The 20241-nt window shown below is 48.5% G+C and overlaps 1 protein-coding gene across 2 annotated transcripts; it reads right to left on the bottom strand.

Moving 5' to 3' along the window:
- Nucleotides 1-378: 378 nt before the first annotated feature.
- On the bottom strand, nt 379-19894 carry ATP1B4 (ATPase Na+/K+ transporting family member beta 4). 2 transcript variants are annotated; one of them, XM_040467933.1, is made up of 8 exons: nt 19720-19894; nt 14697-14970; nt 9900-10028; nt 9531-9635; nt 5495-5691; nt 4747-4803; nt 2033-2128; nt 379-1264 (listed from the first exon to the last, which is right to left on the bottom strand). In XM_040467933.1, exons 1-8 carry the CDS (start codon nt 19780-19782, stop codon nt 1103-1105), a joined length of 1083 nt encoding a protein of 360 aa, XP_040323867.1. In that variant the 5' UTR covers nt 19783-19894; the 3' UTR covers nt 379-1102. The 2 variants fall into 2 exon arrangements, with proteins under 2 accessions (XP_040323867.1, XP_040323868.1); XM_040467934.1 differs by having other exon boundaries at nt 14709-14970.
- Between the last annotated feature and the right edge of the window lie 347 nt (nt 19895-20241).

Genomic DNA, 20241 nt, shown 5'->3' with positions numbered 1-20241 from the left:
GATCCCATGGCCAAAGCTAAGACAAAGCAGCCTGGCCGATCCACAACCTGGGTAAACATCGGCCTCATGTCGTTTTCTAGCCAAATGGAACGCTAGCAATGGGCCTTGGATCTAGGGTGACCCGGCAGGAGCTCTCTGTCTCGCCACGTATCAGTTGGCAGACCATGATTTCAATCCCCAGGGCTGTAGCCGGGGGTCAACACGCCCATCCCCGATGTTCTCAAAGAACATTATAGTACTGTCAAGCAGACAGCCCAAGAATAATTCGCTGGCGGAAATCTTCCTTGTTTTTTCCTTTCCCTGAAGCCGAGGCAGACCTGCATGCAAGGATGTTGGCCTTTGGATGATGACACCACAGAGCAAGGAATCAAATACCGGTCACATCCACATGGTAGGTATTCTCCCCAGTCGCTATGGACCCCGCCTCCCAAAAAAGTCATAGGAAAGGTCTTCGTTTCTATTCCAGAACGATATCCAGTTAGCACTGCTTTCTGTCCCACTTGAAGATAACCTAGTCTTCAAATCAGTATTTGTTTTAGTTGCCCATTTGAGACAGCCAGTCCCTCAAGCACCCTTGGGTATAGAGTTCTCTAGGCCTGGTAGCCCTAGGTGTATTCTGGGTTGGTCTGATCGGCGATTCCCAGGGAAGGAACTTGCCAGGCAGGTTAAGACAAAAACAAACAAACAAAAAAGGTTAGTTATCAGCCTGGTTGGGAGGAATCTCACCTCTCAAAACAACAGAATCTTACAAAACACGATGAATTTCAAACCATCATAGAAAGTCTCCTTCATGGCCCTTGTGAATTTTATCAGACACTATGTTTACACTACGGTGAGAGGCTTGTAGCAGCAAGAACGGTTTTCGTTTAAGTGGGGGCGGGGGGAGGAAATTAATAGAATCTATTTGTCATCAGGAGAGACTACCTTTAAAAAATCAATGCCACAATGTCATTTTACACATATGTCAAAGGCAAGGAAAGACCATCTGCTGTCTTAAGTGTCCGTCTGGCTGTGTCCTGATTGAAGAAAAAGAATTCAGGAACTACCAGGGGTCCATGAAATAGAACAGGAACAGAACTAGCGGAAGTGGCCCCTGAAGTTCTTAGGTTTCTATGTTCAGAGTAAAGATTACCCTCCCCACAAAACGATCATTGATGACATCATTTATGATGCCCTTGCCCTTCAGTTGGCACTGCACGGGCACCGCCTGGTTCTTCACCACGTCTGTAAAGTGCATGGCCACCAGTGGGGAGGTGTAGTTAACCTGTAGGCGGAAGAACAATGAATCCTCAGTGTGAGGAGGGGACAGGGCGGGGGTGGGTCACAGGATGGAAGGGATCAGATAGTCAGTGCGGGATGGGATAACCCCTCGCAAAGGGAACCGAGCAAACCCCATGATGCCAAGTCACAGATGGCTAAAGCCAGTGACATGCCCGCTCTGCCCTGGGACAGTGGGGGAAATCACACATTTCTCTTGTAAGTCCCTCTCAGATGTCTGACTGTCCTCTGGGGAAAACGAATTCTGCCTCTGCGTGATATGATTTCCTGGATATCAGACCATGAGTCAAAGCAGAACTAGGATCTTTCAAACCTCTACGCCAGAGATGAAGCCTCACCGTATGACCCACAACCACTGCCCTGGGGCTTCCACTGGGCGGAACAGGCAAGTGTGATTATTTGGGCACAGCTGAGTGCAACGACAGTGATTTGTCTCTTCCCGGCTCTGTCACTAATTAGCTGTGTGTGTCGGGCAAGTCACTGTCCCTCTCCGAACCCTAATTTCTCCATCTGTAAACTGAAGGAGTCAGACCAGACCCTATCTGAGATTCCTTCAGATATGGAAAGCAGCGGTTGTACTGGGAATTGGTAGACGGGGCTGCTGGTCTTGGCCGGCAGCTACTCACCCCGCTGACTCCTAATTCCTAATTCCTAATTAGGCTGCCTCCTAATTCCCGTAGATACCAAGCAGCCCTTCCTTCCTGTGTCTCTGAGCCCTTTCTGACAGCAAAGACTGAAAAGGATACAGGCTTACGTGAGTCAGTTTGCCGTAGTAAGGGTAGTAGCGAAGGTCAAAAGAAGCTGACTCTGGGTAGTAATTGATGGATCGGATGTCATTTTCATCACCTCTCTGTAAGTAAAAGCAGGTATATGACGGATGCCGGGTCTCTCGGTGAGTTGGAGCCTGAGCTCAAGGGGCCTGTGCCCCAGGTGAAATCACTGTGTGACCCACAACCTACTGTCCCAGGAAGACCCACGAAAGCAGAATGGGGCATAGCTTACCCCAGACCTATCCCCCAGAGCGTTTCCAGAAAGAGATTGTGCCTTGGTTTCCAGTTCCAAGATTACTGAATGGAAGGTCTGGACTGGGGAGTCCCAAGGTGCTCCATATGGTTCTGCACTGGCTCCTAGAGGAGCCAGACGGAGGACTCCAAAGGGCTTGCCTTAGCTGCTCCAGCACAAGAGCCTACACACCAGGCCCTCTCCAAAGAACTCATACTGGGCCTGGCACCCGGTCTTGGACCTTGAGGCAGGTGTAAGTTAGACCATGTCTAGATAATCCCACTGCACGACGACTCGTACACCGTGGGCTCGGTTCATGGCATGTCACACCAGGTGCACAGGGACCTGACTCATAGGGACACAGCCTAGAGTCTGGCCCACCTAAACTCATGTCTCTGACCATATTCTCTGCTTAAGCACAGCAGGTGACGTCAGGACGATAAGCAAGAGGGGACCCATAACTGGAAATGATTAAATAAACAACTCTACCATCATCATAGCGTATCAGGTAGGGGACTGAGCTGTCTGGCTATGCATTAGGCTTGTCCTAAATAGCAGAGGGCTGGGGGCTGATAAGGGACAGACACTGCATCACCAGCAGCAAATCACTCACGGGGGGCATGTGATTACTTCTGTCAATATAGTGTAATCGTTCATACGATACGCCTTAATTCATTCTAGTAATTACCTTATCCTGCTTGATTTCCACAAGCGGGTGTGGATTTCGACCAATATTGATTACTATACAGTGTGTAAAGACTTAATATTGCTTGTTGTCTTTTGAAAGGACAGTTCTCAGCAAGAGTCTGTGTAAGCTGAAAAATGAATGGCTTCCACTAGGGAACCGTAAGCAGGATTCTATCCACTTAATACGCTGGTTTAGGACTGAGTTGGTCTTTATGATTTAGTTACACATCCCTCTAAAAAGCAATGAAATTCATTTTTTTGTGTGAATACTCTGTGGAATCGGTCCCACTAGTTTGTAGTCACACCTCACGTGTGTGTGTTTACACATACCCATGTACGTGTGCACACAATGAATGTCCTTCCTACCTTGTTCACCCGGCAAACCCCTGCCTGACCTTTCAAAACTCATCATCGGGGCGCCTGGGTGGCTCGGTCGGTTAAGCGTCCGACTCTTGACTTTGGCTCAGGTCATGATCTCGCGGTTCGTGAGTTCAAGCCCCACATCGAGCTCTGGGCTGCCAGCGCGGAGCCTGCTCGGGGTTCTCTCTCTTCCTTTCTCTCTGCCCCTACCCTGCTTGCGCTTTCTCAAAATAAATAAATAAATAAACTTAAAAAAAAAAACCCCAAAAACCTCATCTTCAGTGTCACCATCTCCCACGTGGAACGAACCTTTCCCTCTTCAATGTCCCCGCTCCACCTTTCATAGCAGCTGTAATACGCAATTGCCCTGACTTCAGAGACAGAGTCATATTTATCTTGGCACCCCCAGCACCTAGCAAAGTACCTGGTATATAATAAGTGATCGATACACGCTTGCTGAATACATGCCGCCTTTTGCTGCTTTCTGATCTGTCACCGTCCAGCCTGAAGCTTTGAGCTGTATCTCTAGTACTGAGAATGGGATCACCCAGCTTCACACACCAGGTCTTGCAACTGTCCAGGGCTGGGGGGTGCAGTCGATGTTACGAAACCAGAGGGAGCTACTGCTTCCGGTCTGGGAAGCAAACCCAAGATCTAGGGCTTTTTCCTACAAAGGAGCTAATTGGCGCAGATGAGATAGGAGTTAATGGTCTCCCGAAGGACAGTTAATTAGCATATTAATGGAGTTGTGTTTCTACTTCCCTTGTAGTCATTTGTTATTGCAACACCCAGTGCCACTGGTCATTGCTGCAAAAAGTGAAATTCTGTTTTAAAAGCAGGGACTAATGACTCTAATGAAAGCTGTTTGTTTAGTTCAAAGAAACAAGTAATTAGAGGTAAAAGCAAAAGCGTAAACAGAATCCCAATTAATGACGTGGCACACTGTCGTTCCCTGCTGTGGGCCTTAGCTGAGGCTCTTCTTCGGCTTTCACAGGTATATATCAGCACAGGCACACACGCACCCACATGACCTGAATGCTTTCTGGCAGTGCGGAGGCCTGAAGGTACTAAAGGGAGGTGTAGTTATGAAAAGATTAACCCTTTCCCTAACCCATAGCCAATCATCCATGGGGAAGCCCTTGGAAGGGATGAGCCATCTTTTTGCGTAAAATAGATGTGCTAACAGTACCTATTCAAAAAGGCATTTTAGGGGCACCTGGGTGGCTCAGATGGTTAAGCATCTGACTTTGGTTCAGGTCATGATCTCCCGGTTTGTGAGATCGAGCCCCGCATCGGGCTCTGCACTGACAGTGCAGAGCCTGCTTGGGATTCTGTGTCTCCCTCTCTCTCTGCCCCTGTCCTGTGCGCTCTCTCTCCCAAAATGAATAAATAAACTTAAAAAAAAAAAAGGCACTTTACCTGAACTTTGCAGGAAACCTTCACAGGATCTCCAAGTTCAGGACGGAAGCCTACAATCTGAAAAGAAAAGCCAGCGTTATATATATATATATATATATATATATATATATATATATATAAAATCAAAAAAAGAAAACAGATTTGACAATAAAAAATGAGACTTTTCTTAACCGCCCTTAAGCCATCCCTTCCTTAGGCATAAAGTTCATCTATGTTGCCCTCTCAGGAATGTTACAGAGGGCAAAGAATGCAAAATATCTTCAGAACTGTGCAGCTTGGCTTTCCCCTAGTGGTGTTTGTGACTGATGTTCATACGATGGTAACTGCAGCAAGAGAATCCTGAAGATGTCAAGAACTTTCTGGTTTTAAGAGGGATGTGCCTGGGTAAGGCTCTACCCCACCTAAGGCATGGCAGGAGAGGAGGAAAATGCATTTTTTATGCTATGAGAATTGTCCCCCCACGTCGTGTCAGTCCCCTGTTCCAAACAGCCCGGGACCTCATTACTGATAGAGGGCATCAAAGGGCAGGCTGGGGATGGGGGAGATGAGTGGAAATAGGAAGTGTTCAGGGAGAAAAAGCTAGTATCGCTTGATAGGTTGATCTGGTTGTTTGTATTAATGATGCTGTCAGTAAAAATGGCCGAACTTGCAGTGTATGAAGACAGAGCCCAAGAGAAATGGAGTGGCCAGAGCCCTCCTACCCAGCTCATCCAACTTATCATCGCCGGAGTATCAAGGGCTAATATACCCGGTTCATCTTTAGAAGGATGCAGGGCTGTCCAGTAGAGTAGCCAAAAGTAGGGTCCTCCAAGCCCGAGCAGTTCTTCAGGAAGGAGCGCTTAAACTGGCAGGCCTTCTTGTCTTCATCCTCGTCGCCATCTTGGATGAAGTACTGCCCCGGGGGACAATCCACATTCATTTCCTCTTGAAGACTGTCATTGTAACCTAAAGCATGTGTGTGGGTGGCAAAGGGTCACGTTAGACGGGTGCTACAGGGGAAGTCCTCCTCCCTAGTTTCCTTTCCCCAGCTTGCTGGTGAGCCTCTGAAAGGCCAGTCCGTCTGGCCCAGGCTCTGTGACCGGGCCTCCGTTCCCCGGGGACTTTCATCAGTAACATCTTTCCGGGAAGGCTTTGGGGCTAGTCCCCTCAGCCCATCATCTGATTGCTTCTCATTGCCTCGGAACTTTGGAATATCTACCTCTGGGTCATGTGTTGGTCACCTTATAACTTCTCTCTATTCTCCATTATTTCTTTTCAGCTATAGCAAATTGTAAGCGTGGGGGGCAGCCTCTTCTACTTCTGGAAGAGGAATAGGTACACGGTGGACAGATCTTGGAAGAGGGACTGAATCATGTCATGGCATGGCTTATATAAAGGAGTGAAACTCTTGGACTAAATCTCTTTAAGTTCAGTCTGGGAAACATCTCCCTTTGAGGTCCATGAGAGCCACCTGATGCAAGAGAATGAGACGTGCGTGTTGTGGGACAGGAGGAAGGGAGAGGAAGAAGAAGAGAGGGAGGAAGAAGAGGAGATAAAACCAGCTTCTCATCCCTTACCGAGGGAAGTTAGCACTGCAAAACAGAAGCTTAGGTTGAGAGACAGAAACCAGGGGCGCCTGGGTGGCTCAGTCGGTTAAGCACCAGACTCTTTCTTTTTAAAAAATTTTAATGTTCATTTATTTTTGAGAGAGAGACAGAGCACAAACAGGGGAGGGGCAGAGAGAGAGGGGGGCACAGAATCGGAAGCAGGCTCCAGGCTCTGAGCTGTCAGCACAGAGCCCCATGTAGGGCTTGAACTCAAGAACTGTGAGATCATGACCTGAGTCAAAGTTGGACACTTAACCGATTGAGCCACCCAGGCATCCCAGCATGGGACTCTTGATCTCGGTTCATGAGTTAGAGCCCCTGTGGTGCTCTACACTGACAGAGGGGCCTCCTTGGGATTCTGTCTCTCTCTCTCTGCCCCTAGCATATGCGCGCGCTCTCTCTCTCTAATAACTTTCAGAAAAGAAAAAAAGAAAGACAGAAACTAACAACAACCATAGAGCCTCCACTGAGAGGGTAAGATCTTCTCTACTGAGGCACTCAGTAGACCCGAGGCACTCAGAGTTCACGTCCCTTTACATTGGATGGAACGTAACATGTGCGCAAGGCATGCACATCAGGGAGAGAGCTAAAAGGGGCTGTCTGTGAGCTCACTCTTTGGCCCACCAGATGCCATGGAACTGAGCTTTGGAAATTATTGCATCATTTCCAGTTTTGTTTTAAATGATGGAATCTAGTTAGTCCTGCTAGATCCAGCCTCTGTGCACTCATGTTCCCAGTATCTTAGTTTTTTTTTTTTTTTTTTAGATTTATTTTTTACTTTTGAGAGGGGGAGAAAGTACGAGCAGAGGAAGGGGCAGAGAGAGAGGGAGAGGGAGAATCCCAAGCCGGCTTCCCACTACTTGTGTGGAGCCTGACGTGGGGCTCGAACCCACAAACTGTGAGATCATGTGAGATCATGTGAGAGCTGAATTCAGATGCCTAATCAACTGAGCCACCAAGGTGCCCCTCCAATAGCTTCATTTTTCAGAGGAAATTGTGCACCTGTGATCTACCAGTGGTAAAACTCCAAATGTCCTGCTGGGTTTTCATCTAGACAGGTTGTGACTTGGGTTTAATATTGTTCAGGAGCAAGTGGGAATTTAAAATCTATTCCAATTATGGTTAAGCCTTTATTTTGCCTTTGACAAAGCTACATTCAATTCAAGGTTTTGTTTTAATCTTTTTTTTAGAACAAGAACTATGTGCAAATAATAAGTTTCTAAATAGAAGCTCTAATCACATGCTCATTGTTTCTCTTGAGATAGTTCCATTAAAAATAATGTGACATGGGCATGACCCTTATTGCAAAATCTCAGTCCTCCTGGGAATGAAATTGATACTCTGGGATGTCTATTTCAGAGATGTGTCCCTTTTAAGTAGGGCATGTTATCTACACTTAGGAACTAAAAACCCAGTGCTTTCCCTACTGTTCTCCACCTCTGTCATCAGGTCAGAATCGGTATTTCTCCATCTACTAGCTTCTCGGAGGGATTTCCTCAGCAGAGGTTCTGGCAACACGCCTATAATATCTCACAAGTATTTTGAAAGAAAAGAAGATATTGCGCCGGCTAAGATGCCCAAAACAGTTTTTTTTTTTTTTTTTAGCTCAAAAAGGAACTACATGGACTCAGAGAGGACCCAGCCCCCCTCATTTTACAAGTGAGGGATCTGAAACTCAGACTTACCCAAAATGACACTGAGCATGACTGATAGATACAAAACTGAGTTTCTAACTCCTGGTCATATGGCAGCAGCAAAGAATTATGAAAAGCAGTATTTCTCAATCTTTAAAGTTCATACAGATCGCCTGTGGATCTCGTTTAAGTGCAGATCCTGACCCAACCGGTCTGGGGCAGGGCCCGAGAGCCTGGCTTTGTAGCAACCCCCCAGGCGATGCCGATGCTGCGGGTCTTGGATCGCACTTTGAGTAGCAAGGGGGTCAAAACCACGGATGTGGGTTTAAACACTGGTTCAGCTGCCAGGAGACTTTTTATCACGTTACTTCCTCTTTCTTTCTTTTTTTTTAATTTGTTTAATATTTATTTATTTTTGAGAGAGAGAGCAAGAGAGAGAGAGCGGGGGAGGGGCAGAGAGCGAGAGGGAGACACAGAATCCAAAGAAGGCTCCAGACTCTGAGCTGTCAGCACAGAGCCCGATGCAAGGCTCGAACTCACAGACCGGACCTCGAGATCATGATCTGAGCCGAAGTCGGACGCTTAACCAACTGAGCTACTCGGGCACCCTGTTACTTCCCCTTTCTGAGCCTCAGTTGCCCCATTCATAAACTGGAGACAGTAGATTCTGCTATGCAGAATTAAGGTTAAATGACAAAATTTATGCATTTACATAACACTTCCCACCACGTAAGAGATTGTTTTTCTCCTAATTCAGTGCACATTCTACCACTCCCTATCTGTACCCCCTTTGGCCAGGAAGGGACAACCAGACCGATCCAACTGGCTTTTTGCCACAAATAATTGGTGCAGCAAGGTAAACCCACTGGGGCTCCTTTTTGATAGCCTGTGTGCTCTGTGTTGAACCCTCAACAGATTGCTACCTCAGTTTTCACTCTTTGGAAGGGCTTCTCAAGAAGCCACTCATTTGTCCCTGAAAGGGTATCTGATGACGCTATAGAGATAGGCATCTTGAAAACACTTGCAATAAAAATGCTGGAGTGACTGTCACCCAGAGAGATTCTTCCTCTAACTCCCTGTTGGGATGCTACTAAATGAAGACCCTTGCTCTCTTCCTTGAAGATGGCCCATCTCCAAGCAATGAATTCCCTTCCCTTGAGAAAGTATAGGGGAGCAGGAATCTTCCTGTTCTGGAAAACACCCTTCTTTCCTCAACACTACCCCCACCTCGAATTATCTTTCATAATTACTGAGCCCAGGACTCATCTGGATGAGCCCAGGACATAAGTAGGTGCCCTAGAATGTTCAAGAAAAGAAAACAAGTTCTCTGCCCCAGTGAACTTAGCAGAGTGCTGGAGAGTTGGCTTATATGCTTTCAAGGCAACATACAATCCCAAACTAGAGCGGTTTTGATTGTATGTACAGTTGCTGAGGGAGGTGCAAGGTAAAGAAAGACCGGGATGGGCTGGGGTTAATAAGAGTGGGGTTTCTGGTGCATTGTGAATTTTGAATCCCCATCCCCATCATCCTTCCAAAGAGATTTCCCCCCTTCAGAGGAACTTACCCTGGAGAAAGCCATTTAGGCTAATGACATAATGCTGCCAAGTGTCAGGTTCGGAAACGTTGAAGTTGAAGTTAAGGCTATGGGCGAAGGGTCTGATCATCACTCCTGGCAATGAAAACACGTCTTAGATATATTAACCCATTCTTGGGATAATTTTTTTTTTGTATTGATTCCCCTGAAACCTTCACCCCCCCCAGGCAATCAAAATAAAAAGGACCGTAATTTGCCAAATACCATTTTACTTTTACTCTTAATAATTGAATCCCTAAGTCATTACCGGGAAGAACCAAAGTTAATTGAGGCTGAACATGCTGCGGAGGCAGGTTTCCGTCCAGCAAGTTCTGACAGCACAGGGCGTTTGGCACTCACCAGGAGGCTTCACCCTCTCGGTGAAGGTCGGCATGTAAGGACTGATGGTCAGAAATAGCGTGTACATGCAGAGGGTAATCACAGCAGCCAGGGAGGCATAGAAGAAGAAGTAAATGACTAAGATCAGGCCTGCAGAACAATCAGAGAGGAGAGTGATCAGTGCTTGCCAACAGACCCCGCCTCCTCACTCGAACTCCTGAGCCAGAACCAACCCAAACACGTTGGCATTTTATTTTTGTTTTTTGGTTGTTTTTTGTCTCTTCAAATCCCCCAGATTCAGTATGTCCTTGGCTTATTCAGATGTCACCAATTTGGAGTTCGTGAGAATTGTGTCGGAGACCTGATCGCAGTGTACCTTTACGGCATCTCCGATGGAAGGGCTTGCTGAGCAGATGATGACCGATGGCAAGATCACAGGGGAGCGGAGTTGAATGTACCGCGGAGGGCAAATTGCTTGGGAGCCCTCTGGGCAACGGGTGATGTCCTAAGTACAAATCATTCTTCGCTATTCATTAAAGCAGATGCCCTGAAGAGTCCTAGCAGCTTGGTTCCAGTGATTATATGTATTTGCAAGTGATGAAAACTGCATTGCTTTTCACGTAGCCTATAATTCAAACTTTTGATTAATTTCCACTGGACTTGTCTCTAATCAAGGCAAAGTGAGGCTTCACCCTACTTATTTCAAATCTTACTCATCTTTAGCAAATATTTAAGTGGCTCGACTTTTCAAAAGGAACAAGGACGGGGAGGGAAGGAGGAAGAAGCCCTACTTACTGACTCTTGCTACCTGGATGCTCTATACCTGTGCGCCTGGCCAAGTGACAGAACCTCTCCTTACCGCCAACTCCTCACAGGTAAAATGGGAATAAGTTTAGCCCTTAACCTCATATACTGATCTACATGCCTAACAATCCCGGCAATTCTGCTTTTCCTTACATCCCATCCTGACCTGACCATTTCCTAGCTGTTTCATCTTGGACATGTCGTTCACCCTCCCGGGTCTCAATTTCCTCATCTGTAAAACGAGGACAGTAATAGTACCTACTTCTTAGCCTTGAAAGATGCATGTGAATAGCAGAGCGCAGAGCCTGGCAGATACCCAGTGCTCTTTATTTTTTTTAATGTTTATTTATTTTTGAGAGAGAGACGGACCGTGAGCGGTGGGGGGAGGGGCAGAGAGAGAGGGGGACACAGAATCCGAAGCAGGCTCCCGGCTCTGCGCTGTCAACACAGAGCCCGATGTGGGGGCTCGAACCCACGAATGTGAGATCATGACCTGAGCCGAAGTTGGACGCTTAAGTGACTGAGCCACCCAGGCGCCCCTACCCAGTGCTCTTTAAATGGCAGCCCTCACCATTGTTATTATTAATATTATTTTTGCTGTCGGACCAGAAGCACGGTTGTGTGAGCCCCTCCTCTGTGGGTGGCATCGGGATTAGGTTTGCCCCCGTTCGAGGCAGCCCCGAGCGAGGTGAACGAGCATGAGATTGCAGCTGAGAAACTCTTTTCAAGTCTCCTGGAGGCTCTCTCTCGGGCAACGGTATCTGGCTCCGCTCACAGCAGTGACACGATGTCGGAACTACAGATTTGAACTGAATCGTGAACCAGAAACTGGAACAAACCACGTAACTTTGCTGTACCCAAAACTGAATCCGAATAATAATTTTTAAATTGAACCATGAACCAGATAAAATTAGCCAAAACAAAAAAAAGGGGGAGGGGAGTGGAGAGGAAACGAGAAGAAAGATCCTTAGTAACCCAACTGGAAATGGAAGCTTGATGTTTTATAAGATGAACTGAAGCAGAACGGGAACATGAACACATCGATTCAGCTGGAGTCCCTGGAGAGGACACGGTAGCACCTGTGTGATCCTGGGCTGCTGCCCCTTGGCTGCCCTAATGGGATGTGCCCTGTGTCTTCGCCTCCGTTCCTCAACCCCCATCCCCATCCTGGGGATGGGCCGATGGCGGGAGCCATCCTGGGGGACTAGAAGACTCAGTTTCATGAACGAAAGGAAAGCAATAGAATACAGGTACGTTCCCTTGGAGGTATAGCTTCCATTTTGTCTAGGATGTGTGGCTAGGAAGCTGTAGGTAGGAGAATGGCACTAGCAGTGAGTCCCCTGAGCCTCGCCCGGGATGGTGCCCTGAAGTCTGCCATAGGTTAAGCTAACACAGCTTCCCACCCACCCCCGTCCCCACCAAGGAAAACCAAGCACCATACCCATCAGAGCCTATTGGTCGCTCCAACTTTTTCTGCTCTGGACATCCAAGTTTTACTTGGACCACTCCTCTAGGTAATCCAGGGTTCTCTCCTGAATGCTTTCCCCAAGCCTGTATAGACCTGGATATCTTGGATATAGTAGGCACCCGTGATCCAGATTCTTTACTCCCCCCACCAAAACATCCCATCAGGTCCTGAGACCCTACCCATCCGGGCTTTGCTCATCACTACCGTTCACGAAGACAGTGTGGTGTTCCGGCAAGAGAATTACACCCCCGTGTTCATCTGACCTGGGTTTGAATCCCAGTGCTGCCACTTATTGACTGCGGGGCTTTAGATAAGTTACTTACCCTCTCTAAGCCTCAGTTTCTGCATCTGTAAAATGGGGATAATAATATTACTACCTCATATGGTTCTTGTCAGTATCCAATAAAATAACATATAGTTCCTAAAAATAGAGGCTACCCAGCTACCAAAGAAAAAACCCAGAATGTAATCATAGGCTGGGTGAATATGTTGGTCATGTTGATGTCCAGGCTGGGATAGGGTTAGTAAATGCCCAAGTGGACACCTAGTTTTCAAGCAAGAGGACAGCAAAGCATACGCTTGGTGGTCTATGCATTAACATCGCCATTTGCCCATGGCCCAGGCATAGCCCAACAGCAGAAGCCTGAGTTCCCGGGCTCTCCTCAGACCTCCTGTCCAGAGGCCTGGATATGGCCTGCCATGCAGAGTCCCCAGCACCATTATCTTCCCTGAGCACTCGAACCTTTCTCCCTCATCGCTCTTTCTTGGCCTACGGGTTATTCTCCACAGGAGCAGTTTGGATCAGCTTCTCTGGTGAGGTTCCAATGGCTGGCTGTTTAGGGGTTAAAGCATGGCTCTCTCTCCCAGAATCACACTTGCATTTCACAGCCCGTGTCTCTAGTCTTCTTTAGGCAAGGGAGAAACAGCTGTGCCCCCTTTGGAGCGAGCGTCCAGCATTTGCCTACAGCTTCCAGAATGTCGGAATGTTCCTTGAATGGCACATTTGTTCCAGCTGAGAGTTTGAGGGATGGGCAGGGGTGGGGCTGGGAACTGAGGAGGGGTGAAGGGAGGTGGGTGTTGCTCACGGCGCCACACCTGCTATTCCTAATTCCAGGAAGGAGGGTTGGCCGGTTCACCTTGACTGAGCTGAATTAGAGACGTAAACTAGGAGGGGAGAGAATTCTCAGCCAGAGGGGCCTTTAGAAGGCATGACCATCAACTTTAGCAACCTAGACCCTGGGCGCTGGGGGACTCTTATTTCATCCACAGAGTCATCTATTTTGCCCTTCTCCTGTGGGTTAACTGAGTTCCAAACCAGCGGCCGCTCTTTTTCTGGGCCATGCAGAGACTGTGGCAAGTGTGAATTTTATCCCAGGCTAAACCTCCTGAGGAGAAGGCTCTTGCATTCGTAGAGCAAGAGGTGAGCAAGGCCCTGGGAAAGGAGTCTGGGGAAGCTGTGAGGTACAAGCGGTGGCGGCGTGTGGCACAAAGACGAAAAGCTAAGAAATGCAATTCCGCCGTTGATGAAGCGTGACGGGGGCTCAGCCTTAATCGCTGGAAACGCTCCCTTTAAACCCGATTTCTCTGTGCACACGCCGTGGGAGCACGAGGCACCCACAGGCTGGCGCCCAGGGCAGGCCCCCCGGCTTTCCTTCTCTAACGTCACTGAGCCAAATGATGAGATCCTGTAAACCCTTGCTCAGGTCGGCAGGGCCTTGGGGCTTGTATCCTAGAAACGGTCCCCTGCGCCGTACGGTTGTACAACGTGGGGCTCAGGGGCAGCAGGCCCGTGCAGTCGAAAATCTGTGTCTGGCTTTTGACTGTCCTCAAACCCTTTAGTGCTAAGAGCCTCATGTTGACCAGACGCCTTTCCAATACCGTCAGTAGTCCGTTAACACCTATTTTGTATGTTACCTGTGTTATACATACCGTCTTCTTCCAATAAAGTAAGCTAGAGGAAAGAAACTCTTAACGTTTACAGCGCTAGCCTGTACTTCTCGGAAAACACAGAAACAAAACCAAAAGCAACCCTGTGTGGACCCGTGCAGGTCAGACCTGTGCTGTTCAACAGTCAACTGCACTTTCAACTTTCCATTTTTAACATCTCATCGGAGCCTCAAGCCGACTGGCTGAGAGAGACAAGGTAGGGATCATTTCCTTCATTTGGCAGGTGAGGAAACAGAGGCTCAGAGAGGGTAAATGATGAGCCCAAGGCCACACAGATAGAGAGTGACAGGGCTGGGACTTCCTTAAAAAAAAAAAAAAAAATCTGTGCCTTTCCAACTCATCCTTACTGTCTCGGCATCGCGAATGAAGTTGAGCCCAGCGGATTTCAGCTCCACAAGCCAGTGTGTTTACCTGCTCGGTCGGAGTTTCTTCCCATGGCATCTGCCCACATCCAGGCATGTCCCTAGGCACCGAGCCCTTTGCATGAAATCTAAGAGAAGTTTGCAGACAAGCCCATCCAACGTGTGGTAAAGGAGTCCTGGACACCAAGCCAAAAGCAAAGGACACCCGACTGGGGCATGGGGACAACTGGGACTTACTCCAACTCTGACCTGTTCGGGCCAGAGACATCCTTTTCTCCGGATCCCACAGGTATTCGCTTACGGTCTGCAATTTCTGCCACCAGGCATTGCCTGTTGGCGGACCCTGACCCTCTTCCTCCTCCTTTTCCTCTTCTATCTCCTCCTCTTCCTCCTCCTGTCCTTCTTCCTCCTCCTCCTCCTCCAAATCGGGTACCACCATCACCCGAGCCTCTTCTTCCGCTTCTTCCTCTTCGTCTGCCAAGTAGTTCTGGTTTACTTCATCCTGATCGTCCTGGAATGGTGACAAAACACAATCCCCTTTTCGACAAAAAAACTTCCAGCGGCACATCCCGCCAGCCAAAAAGAAATGGAAAACAGGGCGCCTGGGTGGCTCAGTCAGTTAAGTGTCTGACTCTGGATATCTGCTCAGGTCATGATCTCACGGTTCGTGGGTTTGAGCCCTGCCCTGGGTTCTGCCCTGGCAGTGCGGAGCCTGCTTGGGATTCTCTCTCTCCTCTTTCTCTCTCTGCCCCTCCTCTGCTCACCCTCTCTCTTAAAATAAATAAGCTTAAAAAATGTTTCAAAATGTTTCAAAAATTGAAAAAAAAAATAAATGGAAAGTGACTCAAGATTTGGAGATGCTTCGAATTTCCACTTCCCCATTCACGTACCCGTTGTTACAAGAGGCACGTTTTCTTTCTCTGTTCATTGGGAGGAAATATTCCTTCTCTGACCCACTTTTGACCCAATATTCTTTCCGCAGAGGTGTAAGTTGTATTCTTGCCTTCACGCCTTTTGGCTCTTCCCCTAGGACTGCTTATGTCACTACTCTGTCCCGGGGCCCTGGCCTCCCGCTTCCCTTTGTCTGGCTTTTCAGGGTAGAGCTGAGTTCGACACTGGAGGGTGGAGTTATTTTATTTACTTTTTTTTTTAAGATTTTTATTTTTAATTATCTCTGCATCCAACATGGGGCTCGAACTCAGGACCCCTAGCTCAAGAGTCGCGTGCTCCCCCTGAGTCAGCCAGGCGCCCCGAGGATGGAGTCAATTTAGGCACTTGAGTCCGTGATGGCAAATTCTGAGTCTAAGCCAGCCCCACCCTCAGTCCTGCACCCTTGCGGGTGCTCAACCTTACCAGCCCAAGCTGTGCGAAAAATAGCCTGGGACAGACAGCAGGAGGAGAGGCCAGCTGCTGTGCCCCTCCTCAAAACTTAGACTCCCTTCCCAGCAGAAGAACATAGGGGTTTATTGGTCGCTTCTCTGTCCCCTGAGCTGGAACCTCTTCCTGCCTTAAGCTGGTTGAACAGACCACCTGAGGGCCGGAACTTCAACAGATAGTTCCTTAGTCCCCACACCCACACCCACCCCCGCACCCCATAACCCTCGGCAAAAATCTAGGCACGTAGTGAGCGCTCAGCACATATTTGTTGATTGACTGCAGCCATGGAGATCTGAAACCGTAATCTTCTCTGAGTGGTTCTAAGAAAATTAAACCAAAAAAGAGAAACCCAGACATCACCAACGGTATTTCAAATGCCTCCCAGCCATAGGCGGGAGAGGTGGATCTTTCTTTGCTCTTTGTGGCTCTGCGAAGGCTCACTGCGGCCGCAGAAAATGAGGCCACCCTCCCTTCTCTCTTGCTGTCCAAATCTGAAGAGTGGCCGGGCCTGTGCACCTGTTGGGGTTGGATGCGTCAAATGATACAGGCCAGGGGCTCCGTGCCTCCCCCTCCCTGCCTGATTCCTCAAAGGCCATTTAGAGGACACTCAGCTAAAAATGCTGCCATTAGTTGTAGGGGGGGGCGGGGGCGATACTTGGAAAATCGGGTTGTTCAGAATCAGTAAAAGTGACACAGAATGACAAGGCTCTGCTCTCGGTACTCAGTCTGCCCGGCGCTGTCTAGCTCCTGATTATAAGCACTCTTGAATTGCTCTCTAATTTGTATAAACGGACAGCTTCATGTCACACACTGTATCAGAATTGACAGGGACCTTGAAGATCCCCTTGTCCATCGGAGGCCCAGAGAGGGGACTGGATGTAGGTAAAGCCACACAGCAAGTGTGTGATAGAGTTGACAATCTCAGAACCTAGGTCTTGCTACCCTGGACGATGACGTTTCTCCTCTGTCGCACCGAAGACAAGTGCCTAGAGGTGGTTAACAGATTTCTGGAGCACAACAATGTGTTAGGTTCTGTGTTCCCAAGAGATTGCAGGTGCTTATAATAGAGGATTTCTGACTCTAACGTGGACTCTGTGTTAAATGGATGAATTAAATGTTCGTAAATCTCTTTCACTTGTGCGTGAACACAGGTACACGTCTAGCTTCTCAAACTACATTCTGAGCACCCAGGGGACAGAGTCAGTATTTCTTTTTTTTTTTTTTTAATTTTTTATATTTTTTTTTTGTGGTGGGGGGGGGGGAGGGGCAGAGGGAGAGGCAGACACAGAATCCCAAGCAGGCTCCAGGCTCTGAGCACTCAGCACAGAGCCCGACGCGGGGCTGGAACTCACAGACCCCGAGATCATGACCTGAGCCGAAGTCGGACGCTTAACCGTCTGAGCCACCCAGGGGCCCCCGGAGTCGGTATTTTGTAACTCCTGGACGGCCCTCTACAGTGCGGGGCCCACAGCTAGGTAACCAGCAGGTACTGAACAAGTGCTGGGGATAACCGCCTGACTTCAAACTTCTGAGGCTGGACCCCGGGGGAATTTGCTCCCACAGAGCCTGTCGCCCTAACCTCAGCAGGACTGGGCGCTGTGGTGGGTGGTCATCACGCCCCCGAAGAATCTGCGTCTGGGAACCTCGGGGAATTTGAAGTGTAACAGTGCATCGCGGAGGGATTTGTATCGCCTTTAAATTTGCACAACTTCCTTTTTCTCTCCACGTCCCCTGTGTGCCCGCCCTCCACCTCCGCTCCGCAGAGGCGGCAGCTGGCCTTGGCCTCAGCCTGATCTTATTTGTAGATATGAGCTTTCGTGATAATCCCATTAAAGATGGCTTGTCATTAAAGCTTTTCCCTCCCGGGAAGAATTAACCTTCTCAGAGCTAATTTTCCCCACGGCTCTCACAGTGCCCGGGCTTCGGGAACCTCGACTATCTTTTTTTTTTTTTCCTCCCCTCTGCTTCCAGGTGTAGGAGAACCTCATCTGGTGCAAGAGAGACCCTCTTGTGCAACTGTTTAACCGGATCCTGCGGGGAATCCTTCGGTGATGAGAGGGTCTGTTTTTGCCGGTCTCCTAAAGTGGCGCTGCCCTCATGTGATGGTGTGTGCGAATGTGTTGGAAGGTAGCAGTGGGTGTGTGCTGTGGCCATCCTGTTGCCCTAAAAGGGAAGATCTGAAGGGCAGAGGGTGGCTCCATTTTGAGCACTCTAAATATATAAACATATAAACACATAAACAAACAGTATGACCCAAAGGATAAATTTGTGCCCTGCATTGAGTAACACCCCGTAAACGTTTGAATGGCTGGTTAATTTTAAAAGGGAAATTAGCATCCGGTTATTCACTGCGTCAAGGAGTTTCTTTTCAAATTTGATCGAGTACTCCCTATAAAGAGCGAGATTCCCCCGACGCATTTGAAAGTTGGGACGAGCACCGGGCGTCGTATGGAAACCGATTTGACACTACATTTCGTGTTAAAAAAATAATAAAATTCGAATCCTACTAAAAAAAAAAAGATAGAAAAAATGAAGTCTTTCTTACAAACAGCAAGATCTTCTGGTGCACTTGACAAAGAATTGAAATTATACACAACATTTTAGCAACGTTACATAGAAAAGAAGCCAGGGAAGGAATAGTTATATAGGAATATAGGAATATATATACGAATATATAGGAATATAGATTCCTTCCTTGTGCCCTGCGGATCGTGACCACTCTGAAAGCTGGGAGGGACTTTGGAAATGTGAAAAGAAAGTTTCTACACAGTATGGCTGAAAAGCTGAGGGAAGCCCTCTGTAGGGTGATATGGGGTTAGAAGGATTCGTGGTTTCCTCTGCTGGCTCTTGACAGTCTTTACTTAAATCCCTGGTTATACAAGTGGCCATTTCCAAAGAAAAATGGATTAAGCTTTGTTTCCTCCTGGGGCTCGGATCACAGCCCTCTCTAGGGGAGATTTCAGACTACACTCCCCCCACCCCCAAAAAAGTACTGCATGGGGCATATATAACGATTTAGAGCAAAGTAAATTCAAAGAAACTCTGGGTTCAAAGAACTCTGTAATGCACCCTGGAGATAAATGGCAACTAGAGGGAGGTGTGTGTGCACATGTGTGTGTGTGCCCGTGCATGGGCGTGTGTGTGTGTGTGTGTGTGTGTGTGTGTTGGGCAGAGTGGGGTGGCACGCAGGGTGGCGGCGGGTGGCGGAGGATCAGGGGGCTAGGGAGTTGCACACTGCACGTATAACAGAGAGAGCACAAGATTAGAAGTGGGGAAACTTGCATTCTCACTGTGGCTCTCCTGCTAACTTGTGAGTCACTCGTGCGCTCTGAGCCCCGGCAGCCTCCTTTCTACACCGAGGGCTTCTGGAGAGATGATGTCTGAGATTACTCCCAGCTTCTAACAACGATTCTGTGATTTTAGCGCTAGTTTGGAATTTCTGCTCTAGGAAAAGAGCAGCCGGGTTCCTGAGAAGCTTCCACCCAAAGGGACCAAGACAGCTGGGTCTGTGGTTTCCTCTTTCCCCTTCCCTCTCCCCTGGCTGAATTTCCTGCTATGGGAATGAAATCTCTACTCTCAGATCCCAAAAGGTCTGTTTAAATTCTAGACTCCCCCCTTCCCCCAATGTTAGAAGGCCGCTTCTTCTCTGGCATCTTTCCCCTCCCTTATCTTTGTTCCCCAGGAAGAGGGGCTTCCTCCTTCAATGCAGCAATGTAGGGTTCAGTGGGGTGCCAGGAGTCGCTGCTCGATCTTGAAACTACAGGCTTCCATAAACCTCACTGTTTCTGCCCGTGCCAAGGAGAAGCAGCCATAAGCCAAGATCTGTGCACACCACAACCCCACTAACAAGGGACAGCAAAATAGTCTGCTCCCTGGGACTCACAAGTCTGTAGCGATAACCGTAAGGAGAGGCCGGAGCCCTTCTGGACCGGAGCTGCCTTCTCATGGCTGGTCAGTGGGCAAAGACGCGGCAGAGGCAGGCAAGGGGGTGAGAGTTCCCGAGCTTCTGCTGGTACAGGAGACACTGGTTGCTGGGGACACTTGTCGCCTAGTAAAAGTGCACCCTCCTGGCACGAGCCCTTCCCCAAAATAATCTAACATGCCCCTTTCTCATTGGTTGGCCCATTCCCTGAATCAAAGGAAAGCCCTTCTGGAAAAGCAAGCTCATCATCACAGGGAGGGGGGGATATTCTGGGTCACGAGGATGAGTGACTCCCCATCCCCCTCACCTCATGCTCTACCCGCCCTCTGCTCTCCTCCAGCGCCCAAGATACTACGGGCCCAATGGAAAGCTTAAGTCTTGCTCTTCTCAATTGAGAGCTGAGTATCAGCGTGTGCAGGGGGTGGGCGTGGGTGGGAGTTGGGGGTGAGGGGACATGGCCAAGAATAACTTTCTTTTTTCATA

The sequence above is a fragment of the Herpailurus yagouaroundi genome, unplaced genomic scaffold (genome assembly GCF_014898765.1).
Source record: "Herpailurus yagouaroundi ecotype Mexico unplaced genomic scaffold, PumYag 67641, whole genome shotgun sequence".
NCBI lineage: Eukaryota > Metazoa > Chordata > Mammalia > Carnivora > Felidae > Herpailurus > Herpailurus yagouaroundi.
The sequence above is the reverse complement of the archived record's forward strand: the minus strand, read 5'-3'. Positions and strand labels throughout refer to the sequence as shown.